At 35.6% G+C, this 17,965-nt stretch overlaps 1 protein-coding gene across 4 annotated transcripts in view; it reads left to right on the plus strand.

The window, feature by feature from the left end:
* The window catches only part of FSTL5 (follistatin like 5), a 335,945-nt gene that overhangs the window by 186,537 nt on the left and 131,443 nt on the right, over positions 1 to 17,965 (plus strand). For all 4 annotated transcript variants that reach the window (XM_030015397.1, XM_030015404.1, XM_030015388.1 and 1 more), the window contains one exon: positions 2,672 to 2,792. In XM_030015397.1, the coding sequence (XP_029871257.1) occupies positions 2,672 to 2,792 (121 nt within the window). The remainder of the gene's footprint in view (positions 1 to 2,671; positions 2,793 to 17,965) is intronic.

Genomic DNA, 17,965 nt, shown 5'->3' on the forward strand with positions numbered 1-17,965 from the left:
ATATGTCAAGATCTGTTAAAAGGTAATGTCAATAAGAAAAAGGTCTCCTCAGCTGGTGAGTTAGGGACCCTTGTGAACAGGCAGTTTGATCGTGATGATTTTAAAACGCTTGATGCTAACATGAGTTGCTAAACAACTTCTCCGTTGGCTAATGTCTTGGTAAGTAGTCAGCTTTGCTTTGCTAGAATCTCATATAGGTTGTAATTTAATATCGCAGTCAATCTGATCTGACTGTAGGCTACTACAGAAACAGGTAATTTTTCAAAAGCCAAATCCCCACACCCTAATACCTGTTCTGAGTCATACCTCTTGTGATAGAATATTAATCTCCCACCCCTTCAAGAGAAAAAAACAACCAACCAACCAAAATTTCCACAAAGATTAAGTTTACTTTTGATCAGAGAGTTGATCTGATCCACGGATCACATTGCAGAGTCGGGAGATGGCTAGATCCAGCACAGGATAATTCCTATTAGGTAAAAATTAGAACAGCTCTTTTAGTAGCAAATCACAGATAATTAAGATTAATCATGATATGAAATCACTTCTGTATCTTCTAAAATCTGTCCTTATGGACATTTTTGGAGGGTTTATAAAAAATGAGTGAATTTTCCAAAGAACCCTAAAGTATATCGCCAGCATAAAGATGTCTATATATAAACAAACATTGTAATCAAAATTATGGGTTTACTGAAGATAAAAATAAAATAATTGCCAGGAAGATAAATCATATCCATAGCATCATTCTTGGAAATATCTCAATCTTTCTGGCTAATTTTTTTTTATTATTATTATTTTTATTTTTAACAAAATTGACAAATTATAAATGAAAAGCATCATAAGACAGATTTCAACTCAAAGGATTGAAGCTGAGAACACTAATATGCAATTAAAAATGTGGTACTGTAGTGGCAAGTGTTGGTGGGCTTTAACAAAGGTTTTATTGCACCACCTTAGGTGTAAAGTTTAATTATTTTTTGTACAATTGAAGCTAGTGGGAACAAGCGTTTTAAACTATTTCAGACCAACTTTTATGAAAAACAAGCAAAGGAACAATGCCTCTCACCCTAAATGTTCCTTTTTCATGAACCAACTGTGATTTTCAGCACATTTCATGGCCTTGAAATCTCAGAGATTTCTTCTAGACTGAAGTTTTCAATACACACCATTATATCTTTAGTACTACTTGTATAACTACAATGGGCTTAGAGTTATTCATTTTTCCCAGGCTACATTTTTGTCCTTTATGTACCAGCTGTAAGATCTCCACAGTTTCATTTTTTCTTAATTCAGTTTAATGTGAACTTAATAAATAGGCTTTTAAAGTATGAGAAGTAGCTAGCACTAATATTCAGGTAGCGTAGTATGTATCTTTAATTAATAATAGCTAAAGCTGGTTTTGTGGTGATTTTTCTTATCTTTGTGAATGGTTTTCATATTTTCTAATGTACTGACAAGGTTATTATCTTTTATAATGCTTTTATATTAATATATAGAAGATAACTTCTGGTAGGGTAAAATGTTTGTGTCCTTTCTCTTTGCTCTAATGCTACTTTTATTCTCTATTATTTGTTTATATATTTTGTATTTACACAAATAACTGAATGCATTCCTTTCAATTCCTGCTGATTCCTTTGCAGAGCAACTGAAACACAAAAGCCTTTGTATCCTCTGTTTTTCAGAAGCTATCGTATGATAATACAAATGTAATGGTTTTGCAGGTATTTTGGGAGACAGGTAGAGGGTAGGAAGAGTAATTATTTTTACAAAGGAATTAACTATAGTTATATTCATTTTTTCTGTGCCTGGTACAAAACTTTAAACTGTGCAACATTGCAACACGGAATTGCATTAGATTTGCTTCTTTCAGTTATGTGATAGTGTTTTTAATACATGCACCTTGTAAAATGAGAATTCTGAATGCTTGTGGTTATCAACCTCTTAAAAATTCTTTGGATGGAATCAAGGTAGATGTCTACAACGTATACGGACTTTAAACCAAAATGGTGCACAAATTAAAGAACATTTCTCTGGGAGAAGTTCATTGGAGTTAAAAATCTAAAAGCTATTAGTTACAATCTATTTACAAAAGCGTATGTGCCCCCATTGAGACAGAAGCCCTTTCAGGTCAGCTACTTTTATAACAGGTCTTTGGGAAGATAATAGGCTTGTCAAAAGCCTGTAAGAAGTTGATACAATTACGAGGGTAATAGGAGTTTATTTTAGGTATTTTTGAAAATGTCTGAATTTGTTTTTTGTGGTTAGGAATTAGACTGAGAGAAAAAAGGCATTACGTTATGTGTACTTGGGAAATTATTATCTAAAGTATATTTGAATGTTTCTTAATCACCATTCCTATACATGTAAAGTAAAATCAGCTTTAACATTCACAGTGTCTTTATAGTGCTTCTGTCTATCCCCATTATATATATTCTCTATATATTCTCAAAACTTTTGTGTAATATCAGTGAGTCTGTCCTAAAGGTATTAACTTCTAAAACTGCAATAAATAATTACAAAGTAACTGGAAATCCCTGACTTTACACAGTTGCAGTTCATTGCCCCACAGCAACCTTAAAATGATCTATTAAATGATTATTAGAAACAATTAATTATACCAGAGAACTCTAAGAGCTCAAATGTAATTTCATGGTTATAATTTTCTTGTCAGGTAATAAAACGGGATGAGCTTGGCAAGGATCTGTCTGACTGCTCTCTGTTCGATTTGCTGAAATATGATGATTATAATAGTGACAAGCACCTAGCTCTGGAAGAATTCTATAGAGCTTTTCGTAAGTACAAAGATTACCCTATTCTTCTTTCAGTTTTCTTTTCTCTCTCTTGCTTTGTTTTTCTAAAATGGTATTTTTTTTATTCTTAATTCTTTATACGTCCTGATGCTGAACTTAAACAATGAGTACAATTTTACAGTCATGATATAGTAGACAACTTCTTAGCAGAAATCAATGAGATCCATTAGTGTCCAGATTTCTGAGGGATTTCGGTAATGGAGAATTACTAAATAATCTTTCTTAATGCCAACATACATTGATAAGTCTGTGTTGCACACAAGTGGGAAGTAGTGTGGTCAGGTTGTAATCAATAGAACCAAAAAAGCTACACTTCCCCACACCCTGTATTTATGCATGCCGATAAGACCATTTCTGACAAACCCATCAACAAATGTACCAGTTCTATTAGGTGCCTTATGTCTTCACAGGACTTGGAGAGAGATATAGATTTGTTGTGTAGTTTTGCCAGATATTTGTTCCCTTGAATGCCAAAGGTGACTGGGGATAAATGTGTACAGTACATACGAACATCTTGACCAAACCACTGGGGTATGGGTTAATATGGTAGTGACTAGCAGAAAGAAGAGAAATGTTGAGAGCTTTTATATGATATGTTACATGCAGTATAAGATCCATCCATACATTTTGTTATATCCAGATCAGAACTGGTGATTTTTACTCTTAATCTACCTCATATCTAAGACTGAATCTTGAAATCTGACTTTGGTTTCAATAGCTGTTGCTCCACATTCAGCAACCTGGCAGCACAGTAGATAAAGTTTGTGCTCAGCTCTTCCTATAATTATAGTTTGATTATGCATTGGCTAGTCCATTAATGTATCTTCATTTTGAGTCATTACAGTCTGCTGCTTTGAGTCTTCTTGTATTTTATCTTTGGACAACTGACAGCTCTCAGCCACTTTAGATGATGTCAAAGGAAAAAAGATCCAAAACTACTTATAGAGTTTAAAACTAAAAAGTAATGAATGGGTATTAGGAAAAAAATGGCTGCATGGAAGGCAATAAAAATAAACATGAAATTAATCATCAAGAAAGACTGCCTGAAACTTTCCTAGTTTTGCCCATTGAATTCTATTTTTATTTCCCTGAAAGTCTTTCAGAAAGTCTGATTTTGTGATACTGCTTAGCTAAATGAATGGCTTACTGCTCCTAAAAAAAACTTGATCCTGCTTCCTGACATTATCTGACTGCCTTTCTTGCAGTGTCCTGACACTCCCAGTCTCTCCTCTGAGTCACTTAGGAGATCAGGAAATCATCAGAAAAATATTCACCCTCCACATCCCACCCTCAGTCCTGTGCATTTTCTGCCAGTTGGGTGACCTGAGTTTAAGTGAAGGGTCAGACCGTAACTCATGCAAAAGAAGTGAGAGTACAGCCAAGAAGTAAGGGGGGAGAGGGAGAGAACGGGAGATGTTAGGACTTTGTGGCAGTGACATTAATTCATCTGTACTAACAAAACACTTGGAAATACCTTAATTTCTTTATTAAATGTTGTGATACAAGTCTGACTTACCAAAACATAATTACATAGCATCTATAGACATGTACCCATGCATTATCTACCATTTTATGGATAGATGTTTTACATGTAGATCTTGATTATATGCATAGGTGTGGAAATATATATGGAAGCATGTAGGATCTGTAGCAATCCAAGAAGGTTAAAGACATGTTTAAAACATTAGCATGCTGTTTGCAAACACTGAAAGCATGTGTTAATGGAAACATAACATTGTTCTTCCAAATAAGACTTCAATGTGCCTCTGAGGGACTATTTTGCATAGTTGTAAAACTCCAGACAAGGATAGCTTTTTGTTGTGTATTTTTAATGGACTTTTGAATAATGAAGATCATTTCCATATGGTATGTTAAGCATTGCCTTAATATGAATGATAATGGAAACACTAATTTACATAAAGTTAGGAATTATTCAGGTTTCTTTGTTGCAATACAATAGTGGAGAAGACCCTATTTAAAACTATAGGCGTATCTTGCAAGATGATTTCTAGAGCAAGATTCATTCTACTGTGTAGGGTTTTTTAACAAACTGTCTACATATTCATTACATTATTTAAAAATGAAACCTAAAAAAAGGTACTAGTTCATTGTATGTTGTGTGCCCAACAGGCCAAAGGAATGTGACATACCATTAGTCTCTGAAATTAAGGCAAAACAGATACTCTTGAAATAAATTTGAGGATTAACTCTAGTTCTGTTGCATTTAGTTTCAAGAGAGTTTGAATTCAGTCATTCTGACCTACGTCCATAGCATTAATAAAAATTACATAATGCTATAGAAGTATACTAAGCTAAGCAAAACCAAAACAAATTAAATGATAGCCACCTGGTCATTCAGCTACTGCTCTTATGGCTAAACAAGCTGACCCCAAGCTGAAACCAAGCTCTCCACACAAGCCAAGTCAACCGCAGGCAAAGTGAGTGTGACAGCCCCAGTCCAGAGGCCTGTGCTATTTGTTTAAGGCAAAGCCTGTGACCTGTTACTAGTAATGGCAAGTCTGGATTTACCAGGATACAGAGAATTAATATAGACAGGGAACCAGATCCATGAAAGGAAATACATGCAAGAAGCACTCACGTCACATCTTTCACGCACCATTCCACACACCAGTATCTCCTCATTTAAGCATCAACCTATGATAGAATTAAACATTTCAGTTTTCTTCAGTTAAGTGAAATAGGAAGGTTGAAACTATTTATTCCAAAGAGAAATAAAATTGGGTTTTTTTTCCAGAATTTTCTTTAAGTATTTAATAATTTCAGTTTTGCATTCCAAAGTTATAATTGTGTTATATTGTCATTATATATTATAATTTTGAATTTTTCATTTTGTACAGTATGGAAAAGATTATTTTTCACCAGCTCGGACACTGTCAAACATGTAGAACAAATCAAAACCAAAATAGGAAGGATTTTTTTAAAAATACTTTTCATAACTATGTAATGAGTGAAAGATTATAACTGAATAGTAGTATTAGCAGGGGATCATCTTCTAAAATATTATGGTCTTATTTGTTATTTAAAGAAGTGTAAAAGACATAACTGTTATTTAAAATAAAAAATGCTTGTAGAATGTTTGACCCCTCGCATGGTCCTCTGTCCATTGAGCTTAACTGTGTTTGTCACTGTTTTTTCATTCTTTTATCTCCACCTTTTTCATCTACATTTAGAACCTAATCTCAATTTAATACCTGCTACTCCCAGTGGATTTGCCTTTATCCCTAATAGCAGTGGAGTGGTGGTTTTGAGAGCTGTTGAACTCTCCTCATTAAAGTTTGTCTGCCCAACCACTGGAACAAGAGTTACTGACATTTATTCACTCAGAATGGCAGTGGACAAAATTTGGGTTTGTGATGCCAGAGAAATTGATCCTGTTCAAAACTGATGCACAGAAGTCAAAGGGTTTGTTTTTTTTTTTTTTTTTTTTTTTTTTTTTGTTTTTTTTTGTTTTTTTTTTTTTTTTTTGTTGTTTTTTTTTTTTTTTTTTCCTTTGTTTCTGTAACTCTAATGAGTTGCTTTTTTAAGTATGGAGAGGGAATGGAAGAAAGGGCATAAAAGGGAAGCAGTTCTTAATGCCTTGTTTGTTAAGACAGAGTCATATGAGCACAGAAACTCTGGGACTAGGTGGTGGAGGTAGCGGAGGGGTAATAGGGGTCACAGCACCACAGGTCACAGCACCACAGGATTTATATGTGGCAATTCCCCAAGGGTACGTTTGAAGCCAGTTTGTACCTAAAGCTGCTAAAATATAAAATGTACTATAGATAACAAAATATACTCTTAAGACATATTTGAGTTTGGTGAAGATTAAACAGCTCTTATTTTCTAAATGTAATTGTTCATCAACATCCTGTACTCAGCACTGGATCGTGCTGCACAGAAGAACCTTTGGAAAAAATTAGAAGGCTGGAAAAGGGCTGAGAGAAGGCATTAGGGGTATTTGTCATCAGCCTGAGCCTAGAAAGGGAAGAGTAATAATCAAGCATGCAACTAGCATGCACGTTTCTAGCTGTGGTTTCAAATGGTATTTAAAAACAGTTGGATAAGATTTTGAGCACAGTTGGATAGGATTGAAAGCCATCTTAACTATGCTGTTGAACAACCTACTCCCTTAAAGTGGTTTCATTTTAAAGGACTGGGCAATTACATTTTATTTAAATATGAATGCATATCTGTGGGATTAATTATCAGTACTGTTTCATTAGCATTTGCAGGTAAGAATTTTTTTTTATTGGCATACTTAATTAGAAATTTGACTGTCATCTAAAGATTGCAAATTCAGAATCAAACATGACTGTAGATTGTACTGCTTTATGAAGAGTTCCCCACAGATAACAGCAATTCTATTTTTTCTCTAGTGGTAGAAAATAAACCATCTTAAGGGCAAAGACTAATCATTGCCTGTTTTAAAGATATTAACATGCACATAAATATATATCTGTACCTATATACATATACATGCTTGCTTGTATTCTGTGAATTACTTTTGACAGTCTCATTTTATCTGACAAAATGAGTTCAAAATAAACAGGACAACCAAATGTGAATAACTGTATGCAGTGGAATAAAGATCCCTTTCCCCTCTTCAGAAGGTCAGATGCTGAGGCAGTAACAAAGAAAGAAAATGCTTTAGAGGGTGCTTGGAGGCTTGTGCCAAGTCCAGGTTCACAAAATGTTACAAGCAGATGAAGATGCTTTCTGGCTTCTGTAGTGTTTTGCATACTGGCAGGACTGATGTAGTTTTCTGGGTACTGGCTGTTTTCACTCATACTGTGAGGGGTTTTTTTTTTTTGGTGCTGTAGCATCTATCTGCTAGAAATCTGTCTACTAGGTGCCATAACAGTTTAACTAGATCAATGGTGTATGCAGAGAGGAGCCTGAAAAATTATTTCCATTAATATAAGAAGACAAACCAGAAAGTTTAGACCTAGCTAGGTTTTGGGAGCTTGGGAGTGAAGGAATCAGCTGGTTTGGTCCTCCACTGCTTTGGCCACATCATATAAAATTCTGTCTCAGAAGTGATCCAGCTCCTTCTTAGTGTTTTGGTGATTTGTTTTTCTTTTTCTTTTTTTTTTTCCTTCCCTTCCCCAGCCAGCTGCAAGCTACAGGATTTTCTATCAGTGAATGTTTTGGTTTATTTTTTTTAGACAGGTGTCACAGTTTAACCCCAGCCAGCAACGCACCATGCAGCCGCTCACTCACTTCCCACCCACCCACTGGGATGGGGGAGAGAATCAGAAGGAAAAAGTAAAACTCATGGTTTGAGATAAGAACAGTTTAATAGAATGGAAAGGAAGAAACTAATAATGATAATGATAACACTAATAAAATGACAACAGTAATAATAAAAGGATTGGAATATATAAATCATGCACAATGCAATTGCTCACCACCTGCCGACTGATGCCCTTTTAGTTCCCCAGCGGCGATCCCCCCCAGCCCCACTCGCCCCAGTTTATATACTGGTCGTGATGTCACATGGTATGGAATACCCCTTTGGCCAGTTTGGGTCAGCTGTCCTGGCTGTGTCCTGTGCCAACTTCTTGTGCCCCTCCAGCCTTCTTGCTGGCTGGGCATGAGAAGCTGAAAAATCTTTGACTTGAGACTAAACACTACTTAGCAACAACTGAAAACATCAGTGTTATCAACATTCTTCTCATACTGAACTCAAAACATAGCACTGTAGCAGCTACTAGGAAGACAATTAACTCTATCCCAGCTGAAACCAGGACAACAGGAAAAATATATGTAACTTTTTCTCAAAGGGTGGCTGAAAGCCTAGGATGATGGAGCCAAACAAAAGCTAGAAATAAGGAATACAGATTCTTGAAAGCTTTACCTTCTGTGAACTAAAACTCAACTGATGTGCTTCCTTTATTTTTCAAGGACTTTGTTTGTTTGTGTAATGTATCCTATGGTATCAAGATAATTCTGTGTTTGCTGTTAATGCTGTCTCTTTTTGTCTTCTAGTGCTCTTTTGTAAAATAAATAATCTTATGTGTTTTCCTCCTTTAAAGTACCATCTAAAATGAAATTTCAAAGCAGGTGCTTCAGGTGGTCTTCATGGTGGGTTGCAAAACCTCAGGGCATACCACAAGCAAGTAAATAATAATAAATTATTCTGTTTGATCACTCAGTAGATGTATGTATATGTAGGTACTTCCCTTTGTGATTGCAGTATTAAAAATGATGCTAATTTAGACATTTATTAGTAGAACTGATTGAATACAATGAATACAAATAACAAGTTTATTGTAAATAATAGAACTAAATGCTCTGTGTAACAATTGACATCCTGCATAAAATGAAGAAAAAAAAAATTAGCAATATCTTTCAGAATTGTTTTCTATTGTTAGTGTAGAACTATTTTTGATGTTATCTTATGCTCAAAAAAGGGGCCATGGAAGGCCCTCACACTGAGGACTTGAGTGTAAGAATTACTACTAGATGTACAAGAAATTGTCAGAAAGAATTAGCTAGCCAAAACAAAACATGACCTAATTTTATAGTCCCTTCTTCCATTAGTGATGATTTATGGTTTCACTGGAACTATTTGTTCTCTCAGGTACCACTCAACACTATTAACAATATCTAATCTGTCGTGCAGCTGTTATTCAGGATCATGTGTATTGCTACTGTACCTGCTATTGCTTTATATATTTAGAAGTACCTTCAGTTTTGAAATGCTGTTCAGCTCACAGATATCAGATTCAGATTTCACGCACTCCTTATTGCTGAGGTATTTGTATGAATTAATATATAAACCTACAGTAACAGCAGCTATTACAGAAGTTGATCTGGGTTGAAATTACAGAACTTGTCTTTGGGCTTAGCTTTTAGGAGGAAATGTGAGGCCAGTGCCTAATATGATTGTTAAATGCAGTGCTTTTTTTTGTCTTGAATCATGTGGAAAGGCAAGCAGCAGGAAGTCCCCATAAATACAGGGCTCGTTATGATCACATGTGCTTAGTTATTAGATTCGGTCCTCAGAAATTATTCTAGAACATCACTGCTTTCGTTATGATAGCTTTACTTCTATTTTAATTTGTCAAATGCAATTATTACAGGTGTGTGCTCAAAACTCCTTTTTTTGAAATGTGTACCTTTATTTCCAAAGCAAAATAGATGAGAATTTAACAAGAAAAAAATCTAAATATAAAATCTATACTATTCTTTGAAATAAATGAGACTTCCCATTAGCTTCTAAAAGTTATCCTCAAGTCCACAAAGCGTAACTCAAAAAATACTTATTGAATTTATACTTCCAATGACTTCAGTATGAGGTCCCAAATACTGTAATGTGGAATCTTGAGTCAGAGCTTTATAACTATGACGAGTCTTCAATAGTAAAACAGGTTAACAAATAGAAAAGATTTTCTGAGGGAGGAATAGGTATTATTCTGGCTCCCACTACCATTAATTCCTTTTCAGCAACAACTAGTGTGTATTAGATTGTTCCAGAGGGTATTATATTTCAGCACTAACCTCTGAAAATACCAGTTAACATCATATTGAGTAGGAGCTATTGGACTTAGTGGTAATATTTTTCTGCTCAACCTAATCTATCTTTCAAATTCCTACCTGTGCTACGTGTATTTTCAATCTAGAGATTCTCAGCTGGAAAAGAATACAACCTCTTCTGTTGAGTGGGCAGAATTTTAAACTGATCTTTTCAAACAAGTAAATATTTAAGATATTAAATATTGTTTCATGGATTGAAGTAGTGTGCCTGAAATTTCTCACATGCCACTAAGTCAATTCATTCTGAAGTCAAGTGATTTCCAAATTAGTGTAAATGTGTTTATTTGGTGCTTACCCAGTAAGACTGTGTGTGAGTTTTGTGGTTTTGGTTTCTTTGTGGGTTTTTTTGTGGGTTTTTGTGTTTTGGTGTGGGATTTTTGTTTGTTTTTTGTGGGTTTGGTTTTTTTGTTGGTGTGTTTTTTGGGTTTTTTTTTAATATAATATAATAATATAATTTTTTTTAATTAAAAAAAGGTCTCTGAGTAAAAAGAGCCCTTTAAAAAAAAAATATCTTAAGTGTTGCTGTTTGACAATGTAGAATTCCTCTGAGAAATGCTAAGCTGTTGGTGTATTTTGCCTGTTCAGATCTGGATCAATGTAGGGGATAACTGATTTTAACATGCCTTCTTTATAGCATACATTCAAAAGATTTGATAATACATAAATAATGTCACACAGCCAAAGTTTTTTATTCTTTTAAAATTTTGCCTGATTTTTGCCTTCCTTCTGGATAAACACAAAATGAAAGATTTTATCAAGGTACTGCAAGATCAGATATTGTACATGCTTGTCATGAAGCTCTGATGAAGTATGATATTCATCATTTTATGTAGCCCTGCTACTGTCTCTTCTAGGCCGTAGAATGTTTGCACTAACTTGGGTAATTAAAGAACTGGATAAAAAGTGTCAAAATGAACCAATCGCATTTAAGTGTGAATAAGCTGTTATTTCCTAAGGCCAGATATCTAGAAATGGAGTACTAATAAAATATGATTACACTGTGACGCTAAATAAATGAGTTGCAGTTCTGTAAACTTAGAATTTGACCTTTTCCTAAGGCTAGGTGCCGAAGTGTTTTTTCTTCATGTTTTGGGGGAATCAAGTAACAAATTTAAGGCCATGTTAGGTTTGCATGGGTAGATGAAACACATATTTCACAAGGTCTTTGGCTATCAGGAAAAAATGGGGAAATTAGGAGATTTTGTTTATCAACCTTGAGTTCTGCTGACCTCTAATCCCATTAGTGCATTTACCTGGGAGCTTTTGCTTGGTTCAGTGATGTAGGTTGCTAGAGATAGCACTGTGAAATACGGGATTGCAGAGGATGAAGGTTGGAACCAAACACCTTACATCATTGTTTCAGACAAAAGGATCGGTAGAGATTGACTTGCATAATATTTGTTATTGGCTCAAAATGCCTGAGAATGACGTCCTACATACCTTTCAGTGAGCTGATTTCAATGCTATGGAGAATGACACAGAATGTTGAGGAAAAAATAAATACTGAGCAAGTACACATATCTGGTTATGATTAGCGAAGTCCATCAGTAATTGATCTATTAGTTTTTTCTCAAGAATCGGTTATCTGTAGTGAATTACAGTATTGTTGCAACTGTTTTGTTATATTGCTAATTCTGAGAATATTTTCATCTTTGCAAAGCAGCGTACCTGTAAGATTAGGCTATGACTGGTGTTCCAACATCCACAAACACCTTTATCTAGATATTTTAAGGAACATTTCAAGGAAAATTTAAAATAATAATTTATAATCACAGTTTCCTTTATTAACAATTTTAAAGGAAGCACTCTTTCTCCATAACGGGGGGGAAGGAAGAGAAAATGCTATCAGAACATAAGGAGTAATGTCTGTGCATTAAAGGAGATAATCACTAGCTAATCCACAAGCAAGAACATTAAGTATCTCTACTTCAAGGCAGAATTACTCTTCTGGAACTATAATGAATATTAATAGGCTCATAAAATATTATTTAGTAGGAAAGCCTCGATAACCATTGCATTACTTGTTTCCTTTGCACCTATGGCATTACCTCTTTATTTGGAATGCATAGCTAAAAATGGTCACCAATTTCAACTTCCAAAGTAACTGGCTATAAACACTATTAGACAACAATAAATATTTATATAAGCCTAATTTCTAAAATATTTTTCAAATTATCATTATATTAAATCTGAATACAAGTTACCTTTCCTTTAAAAAGAACTGAAATCTTATTTAGTATTTGACTTCTTTAGGAAACAGCATAGAGAAATCCTTTTCCTCTTACAAAAACCAGAGTGTATTAGTCTGAATTTAAGACATGGGTGAAATGTTCAAAACTGCGTCTCGGATATTTCCTTATGTGCCTAGATAGTTGCTTTATTTTCCATACAGCTGAATGCACCAATTTAAAATCCTTTTAATAAAAAGAGGTCATTACCGCATGTTAAAGTAAATGGTTTATTAGTTTAGCATTAATTTTAAATAATAAAATATTTGGAAAATTAAAAACCTCTATTGGAAGCACTGCTAACTTGAAATCTGAAGGAACTTTGCTGTAAATGATAAGACTCAGCAGTCATTTGTTAGTTGCACTTAAGAAGTAGAAAAAAAGGAAAGAAAAGGTGGTTCTAGTTCATTGCCCCAAGTCATCAAAAGGGGAGTGTTGTGATGGCTAAAATATTTCAGATGAAGACTGAATGAACAAGGTACCTTTTCTGTCCAAGAATCAATTTATTTCTTTGGCGGATATTTTGAGCTGCTTTGTGTTACTTTGTTCCATACAAGGTTGAGTTTACTGGTGATTCTTAAATATCAAGCACTAATGTTCACTTTAGAAAAGTGTTACTAAGTAATTTTAGTAAAAAATTCAGAACGTGTTGTTTCATCTTTATACTTCTTAGGCTACTGTGGAGTTCAAGGAACATGCTTTCCCAAAAGAAGGCTATTGGGTTTTTGGTTTAGGTTTGTTTTTTTTTTTTTTGATAAGTCATCTACTCTGCTTGCTTTGGTTTTGTTCTTGCATCTGGGTAAATATATTGGCTTTGTGTGGCAAGGCTTTGGTAGCGGGGGGGTTGTTACAGGGGTGGCTTCTGTAAGAAGTTGCTGGAAGCTTCCCCTGTGTTCGAGAGAGAGCCAATACCAGCTGGCTCTAAGACGGACCCGCCGCCGGCCAAGGCCGAGCCAATCAGTGATAGTGGTAACGCCTCTGTGATAACATTTTTAAGAAGGAAAAAAGTTGGGACAGGCAGAAAAAACAGCAGCCGGAGAGAGGAGTGAGAACATGTAAGAGAAGCAACCCTGCAGACACCAAGGTCAGTGAAGAAGGAGGGGGAGGAGATGCTCCAGGCGCCGGAGCAGAGATTCCCCTGCAGCCCGTGGTGAAGACCATGGTGAGGCAGGCTGTCCCCCTGCAGTCCATGGAGGTCCACGGTGGAGCGGATATCCATCTGCAGCCCGTGGAGGACCCCACGCCGGAGCAGGTGGGTTCCCGAAGGAGGCTGTGACCCCGTGGGAACCCCGCGCTGGAGCAGGCTCCTGGCAGGACCTGCGGATCCGTGGAGAGAGGAGCCCACGGAGCAGGTTTTCTGGCAGGCCTTGTGACCCCGTGCGGGACCCACGCTGGAGCAGTGTGCTCCTGAAGGACTGCACCCCATGGAAAGGACCCATGCTGGAGCAGTTCGTGAAGAACTGCAGCCCGTGGGAAGGGCCCACGTTGGAGAAGTTCATGGAGGACTGTCTCCCGTGGGTGGGACCCCATGCTGGAGCAGGGGAAGAGTGTGATGAGTCCTCCCCCTGAGGAGGATGAAGCGGCAGAAAACAACGTGTGATGAACTGACCGTAAACCCCATTCCCCGTCCCCCTGTGCTGCTGAGGAGGTTGGTAGAGAAGCCAGGAGTGAAGTTGTGCCCGGGAAGAAGGGAGGGGTGGAGGGAAGGTGTTCTGAGATTTGGTTTTATTTCTCATTACCCTGCTCTGGTTGATTTGTAATAAAGTGAGTTAATTTTCCCCAAGTTGAGTCTGTTTTGCCCGTGACGGTAATTGGTGAGTGATCTCTCTCCTGTCCTTATCTCGACCCACAAGCTCTTTGTTATATTTTCTCTCCCCTGTCCAGCTGAGGAGGGGGAGTGATAGAACGGCTTTGGTGGGCACCTGGCAACCAGCCAGGGTCAACCCATCACAGTAAATAAAAATAGAAAAATTATTACAGTCAGAAGAAGATTGTAAAAGGCTTTTAGTAATTCCTGAGATACCTGGAAGCATATCTGACATTTACACTATAAAAAGAGAATCTGAAGACACAGGTTTGCACCTATATTATATGAAAGTACCTTGGAAATGCTGTAAATGGGGTTAATAAAAAAAATAATTCCAATTTTGCAAAGCTTATGAGCTTTTCTGTAGACCTTAGAGTTATAGAAATGTGTATTACAGTATATTGGGAAAGTTTTTTGATTGAACGCCATCAAATATCCATTACATAAAATAAGGAAAAATTAGCTCAAAAATGTCTCCATTGCAAAGAAATATATTGGAGAAGAAACCCTTTAGTTCACTCCATTGTTCATGGTGAATTAGGTTCTGGCAAAGTGTTCTTATTTCAGGAAATTTCATTACTAATTTCATTTCCAAAACTTAATAGCACAATTTCAAGTTTTACTATAGTATTCCTCCATAGCTTTTGAGTTTGATATTTTTTTTTCCTCTTAAATATTGTGCTTCCAGAGTGTGTTTTGGTATGTTGTATGTTTTTGCAGTTTACAACTATCCCAGCATATCCATATATGCCATTGGCAGTAAGACACTGATTTTGGCCAGCTGAAATAAACAGTGAATGAAATATTTGGATCTAAGTATTTTATAGAAAACTTCAAAGAAAATGTGGATAAATTAATTTTCAATACAAAAATTGTCAACATATTACATTTTAAATAAAAATAAATGAAGTGGTTCATCTTGGCATCCTAAATTAAATGCTTCAAAAACCACTTGAAGTTTTCTACCTGTTTTTTTTTTTTTTTCTATTTTATAAAAGGAAAATAGTTTATTTTAAAATTGTGTGCTGTACACATAGAAATGTGTACAAATAACATATATGTACCCTTAGATAAAAGGGTATACCGATATGTGTAGGTACATAGTTTAATCTGATGGGTGCTTTTTAAGGCATCTACTTAAGACTTTGAATTCCTATTTGAAAATGCCCTCTTTATGTCAATTTTGAGAGCACCTTCTGGCCAGTTCCACGCTACTGGGCTCTAAAGTTGCCACAGGGCCCTGACCAGGGAAGAGTGGAGGTATTGGAAAAAATTGGTAGAGTTCTTTGTTTGGTGACTCCCTCAGGCATATTCTTCTGTTCCATTTCAAACTTCCCAAGAGAAAAATAGCACAAGTAGACACGTAATAGGCCAGAGGAGAGCATCTAACTTACCAGCTGTTACAGTCTTCCTAATATGTCTGCATTTATTACAAGGACACTCAAACTGTAGTAATTGCAGTGATTTTCATAGGTGGTAATATGCTTTCACTGTGTTCAGAGAGATGGACTGTTTTCCTGTCTATCTTCTATTTGTCATATATTCTGCCTCAGTTTTATTTAGTTAGTTTTTTAACTTAAAATAATTTCTGTTTAGTTTCCTCTTAGTTAATGCTTTCAGGCATCGTTTTGTCTTTCCCTCCTCATTCCCAATTCAACAAGGATTAATTAAATGCAAAAGTTGAGCTTATATAAGTGCTCTTGACCCATATGCTGAAGGATGCCATGGAATAAGAGGGAGAAATTCAGAGGAGCCATGGTATTTCTGAGGTTTTTTACCCTGTATTTGACAACATTTTGTAGCTCGTTCATAAAATGTGGTAAGGGAGAAAAATGAAAGTCAGTGATCTGCAAGGGTCTTTATAATGCATCCTTTCAGAAAGCTGAAATGTGTATCTATCCTACTAACTTGCATCTCCTGAACTACTTTGAATTACATGGAGCAGAGGCCTGTTTCTAAATCAAAATCATCTCTCTAGTAAGTTTTCAATGCTCAGCTCATTCTAAAGATCTAAAGCTACAAAGTTTGGAGAGGGTAGGACAATTGCAGTATTAATTAAATACGAAAAATGCATTATTTCTGTTTTCAACCTAGGTTTTTTTTTTGAAGTGTAATATAATAAAAAGTTGATTTCTAACTTCAGAAAGATAAAAAAAAAATACTACCAGCCGTTAACAAAACACACCAAATATCTATAAATTTGGATTTGTTTTATAAAAATTAATAGATTTATCAAATAGCCAGTGGGAATACTTAATTAAAAAAAAAATACTTAGAAGATCTCTTTTAGGCTTAACCTTTTTTTGGAGGGGGGCTGTGGAAGGGGGTGATCAATATTGCAATCTAAAAAGAATTTGGAAAAACATTCACTTTAAGAAAAATATATAAAGTTTTTTAAAAGCAGAATATTGTTCTCTTAACACATCTAATAATCTTATTGGTCTAGTTTGTAACAGTTGCTAGTACACGTATGAGATAATGCCAGTCATTGTAGTGCATTCACAAGATGCTTAGATAAAAGGATTCCATCGTGACAAATATTTACTTCTGACTTGCCGATAACTTCATTTTCTGAAGTCATACACTGAATGAAGGAAAATTGTTATTTTAAGTTTTGGAAGGTAGAATCAATTTAATCCTGTAGTGACAGAACTATCTGGTATGTTTGAAGAAATGCATGGAAAGGTCTTTTTTTTAATTCTTTTTTTAATTTTATTTCAATGAGTCTTGATCTCTTGTCAAGTATTTGCCTGATTAATATATAACAGATCTCTTACGTGTTTGTAAGTAGCTTCCCATATGCTGTCACTGCTAAAAATCTTTGGATGTGTATAGAGTTAAGGAATGTGGCACCCCAGAATTTAAGCTGCTACAGCTCCATATAAATATTGACAACTTTACGGTTATGGAGGGAAAGAATGTCAAATACTCCAGTATGTCAAAGCTATTTTTATGGTCTCAGATAATGGTATTCTAAACTGTGGTACTTCTTGCTCCTCATCACTCCTGGCTTTCTAACTGCTCAGAAACAAACATCTCATAATTGCATATAATAATTATTTATGTATTCATTAGAGAGATACATGCAAGCTGAATTCAGTACGAACATTTATGTATGTGTGGGTTGCATATATTTGATGAAACTGCGTATCATGCTAACTCTACTCCCTCTAATCACTGGAGCCCTTATTTAGTTGGATGACTATTATAAGTTTTATATACAGCCTAAAAACATGTGTGCAATTATCCAAATGTATTTTAGATGCTCTTGGATTTTAAAAAAACACCCCCACAAAACCCCGCTCTTCCGCTGCAACACCCAACAAAAAACTTAACATTTTCTACCAAAGGAAATAAGGAAAGAGACTAACGAAATATCCCTGTGGTTGTGTTGTGTACAGAATTAAATTGTCAATAGATTCTCAAGCCAGTTTTCTAACCACATCATGCTATCACAGTATCAAATCTTATGTTAAGTAGGTTAGCAAGTGATTTATATGGAAATGCAATTTTGGCTGTAGTAAAAAAGAAGGTGCCATACAAAGGCTATGAAGCAGAGGTATTGCAATATTGTGTCA

Source organism: Aquila chrysaetos, chromosome 1 (assembly GCF_900496995.4).
Source record: "Aquila chrysaetos chrysaetos chromosome 1, bAquChr1.4, whole genome shotgun sequence".
In the NCBI taxonomy this organism is placed as follows: domain Eukaryota; kingdom Metazoa; phylum Chordata; class Aves; order Accipitriformes; family Accipitridae; genus Aquila; species Aquila chrysaetos.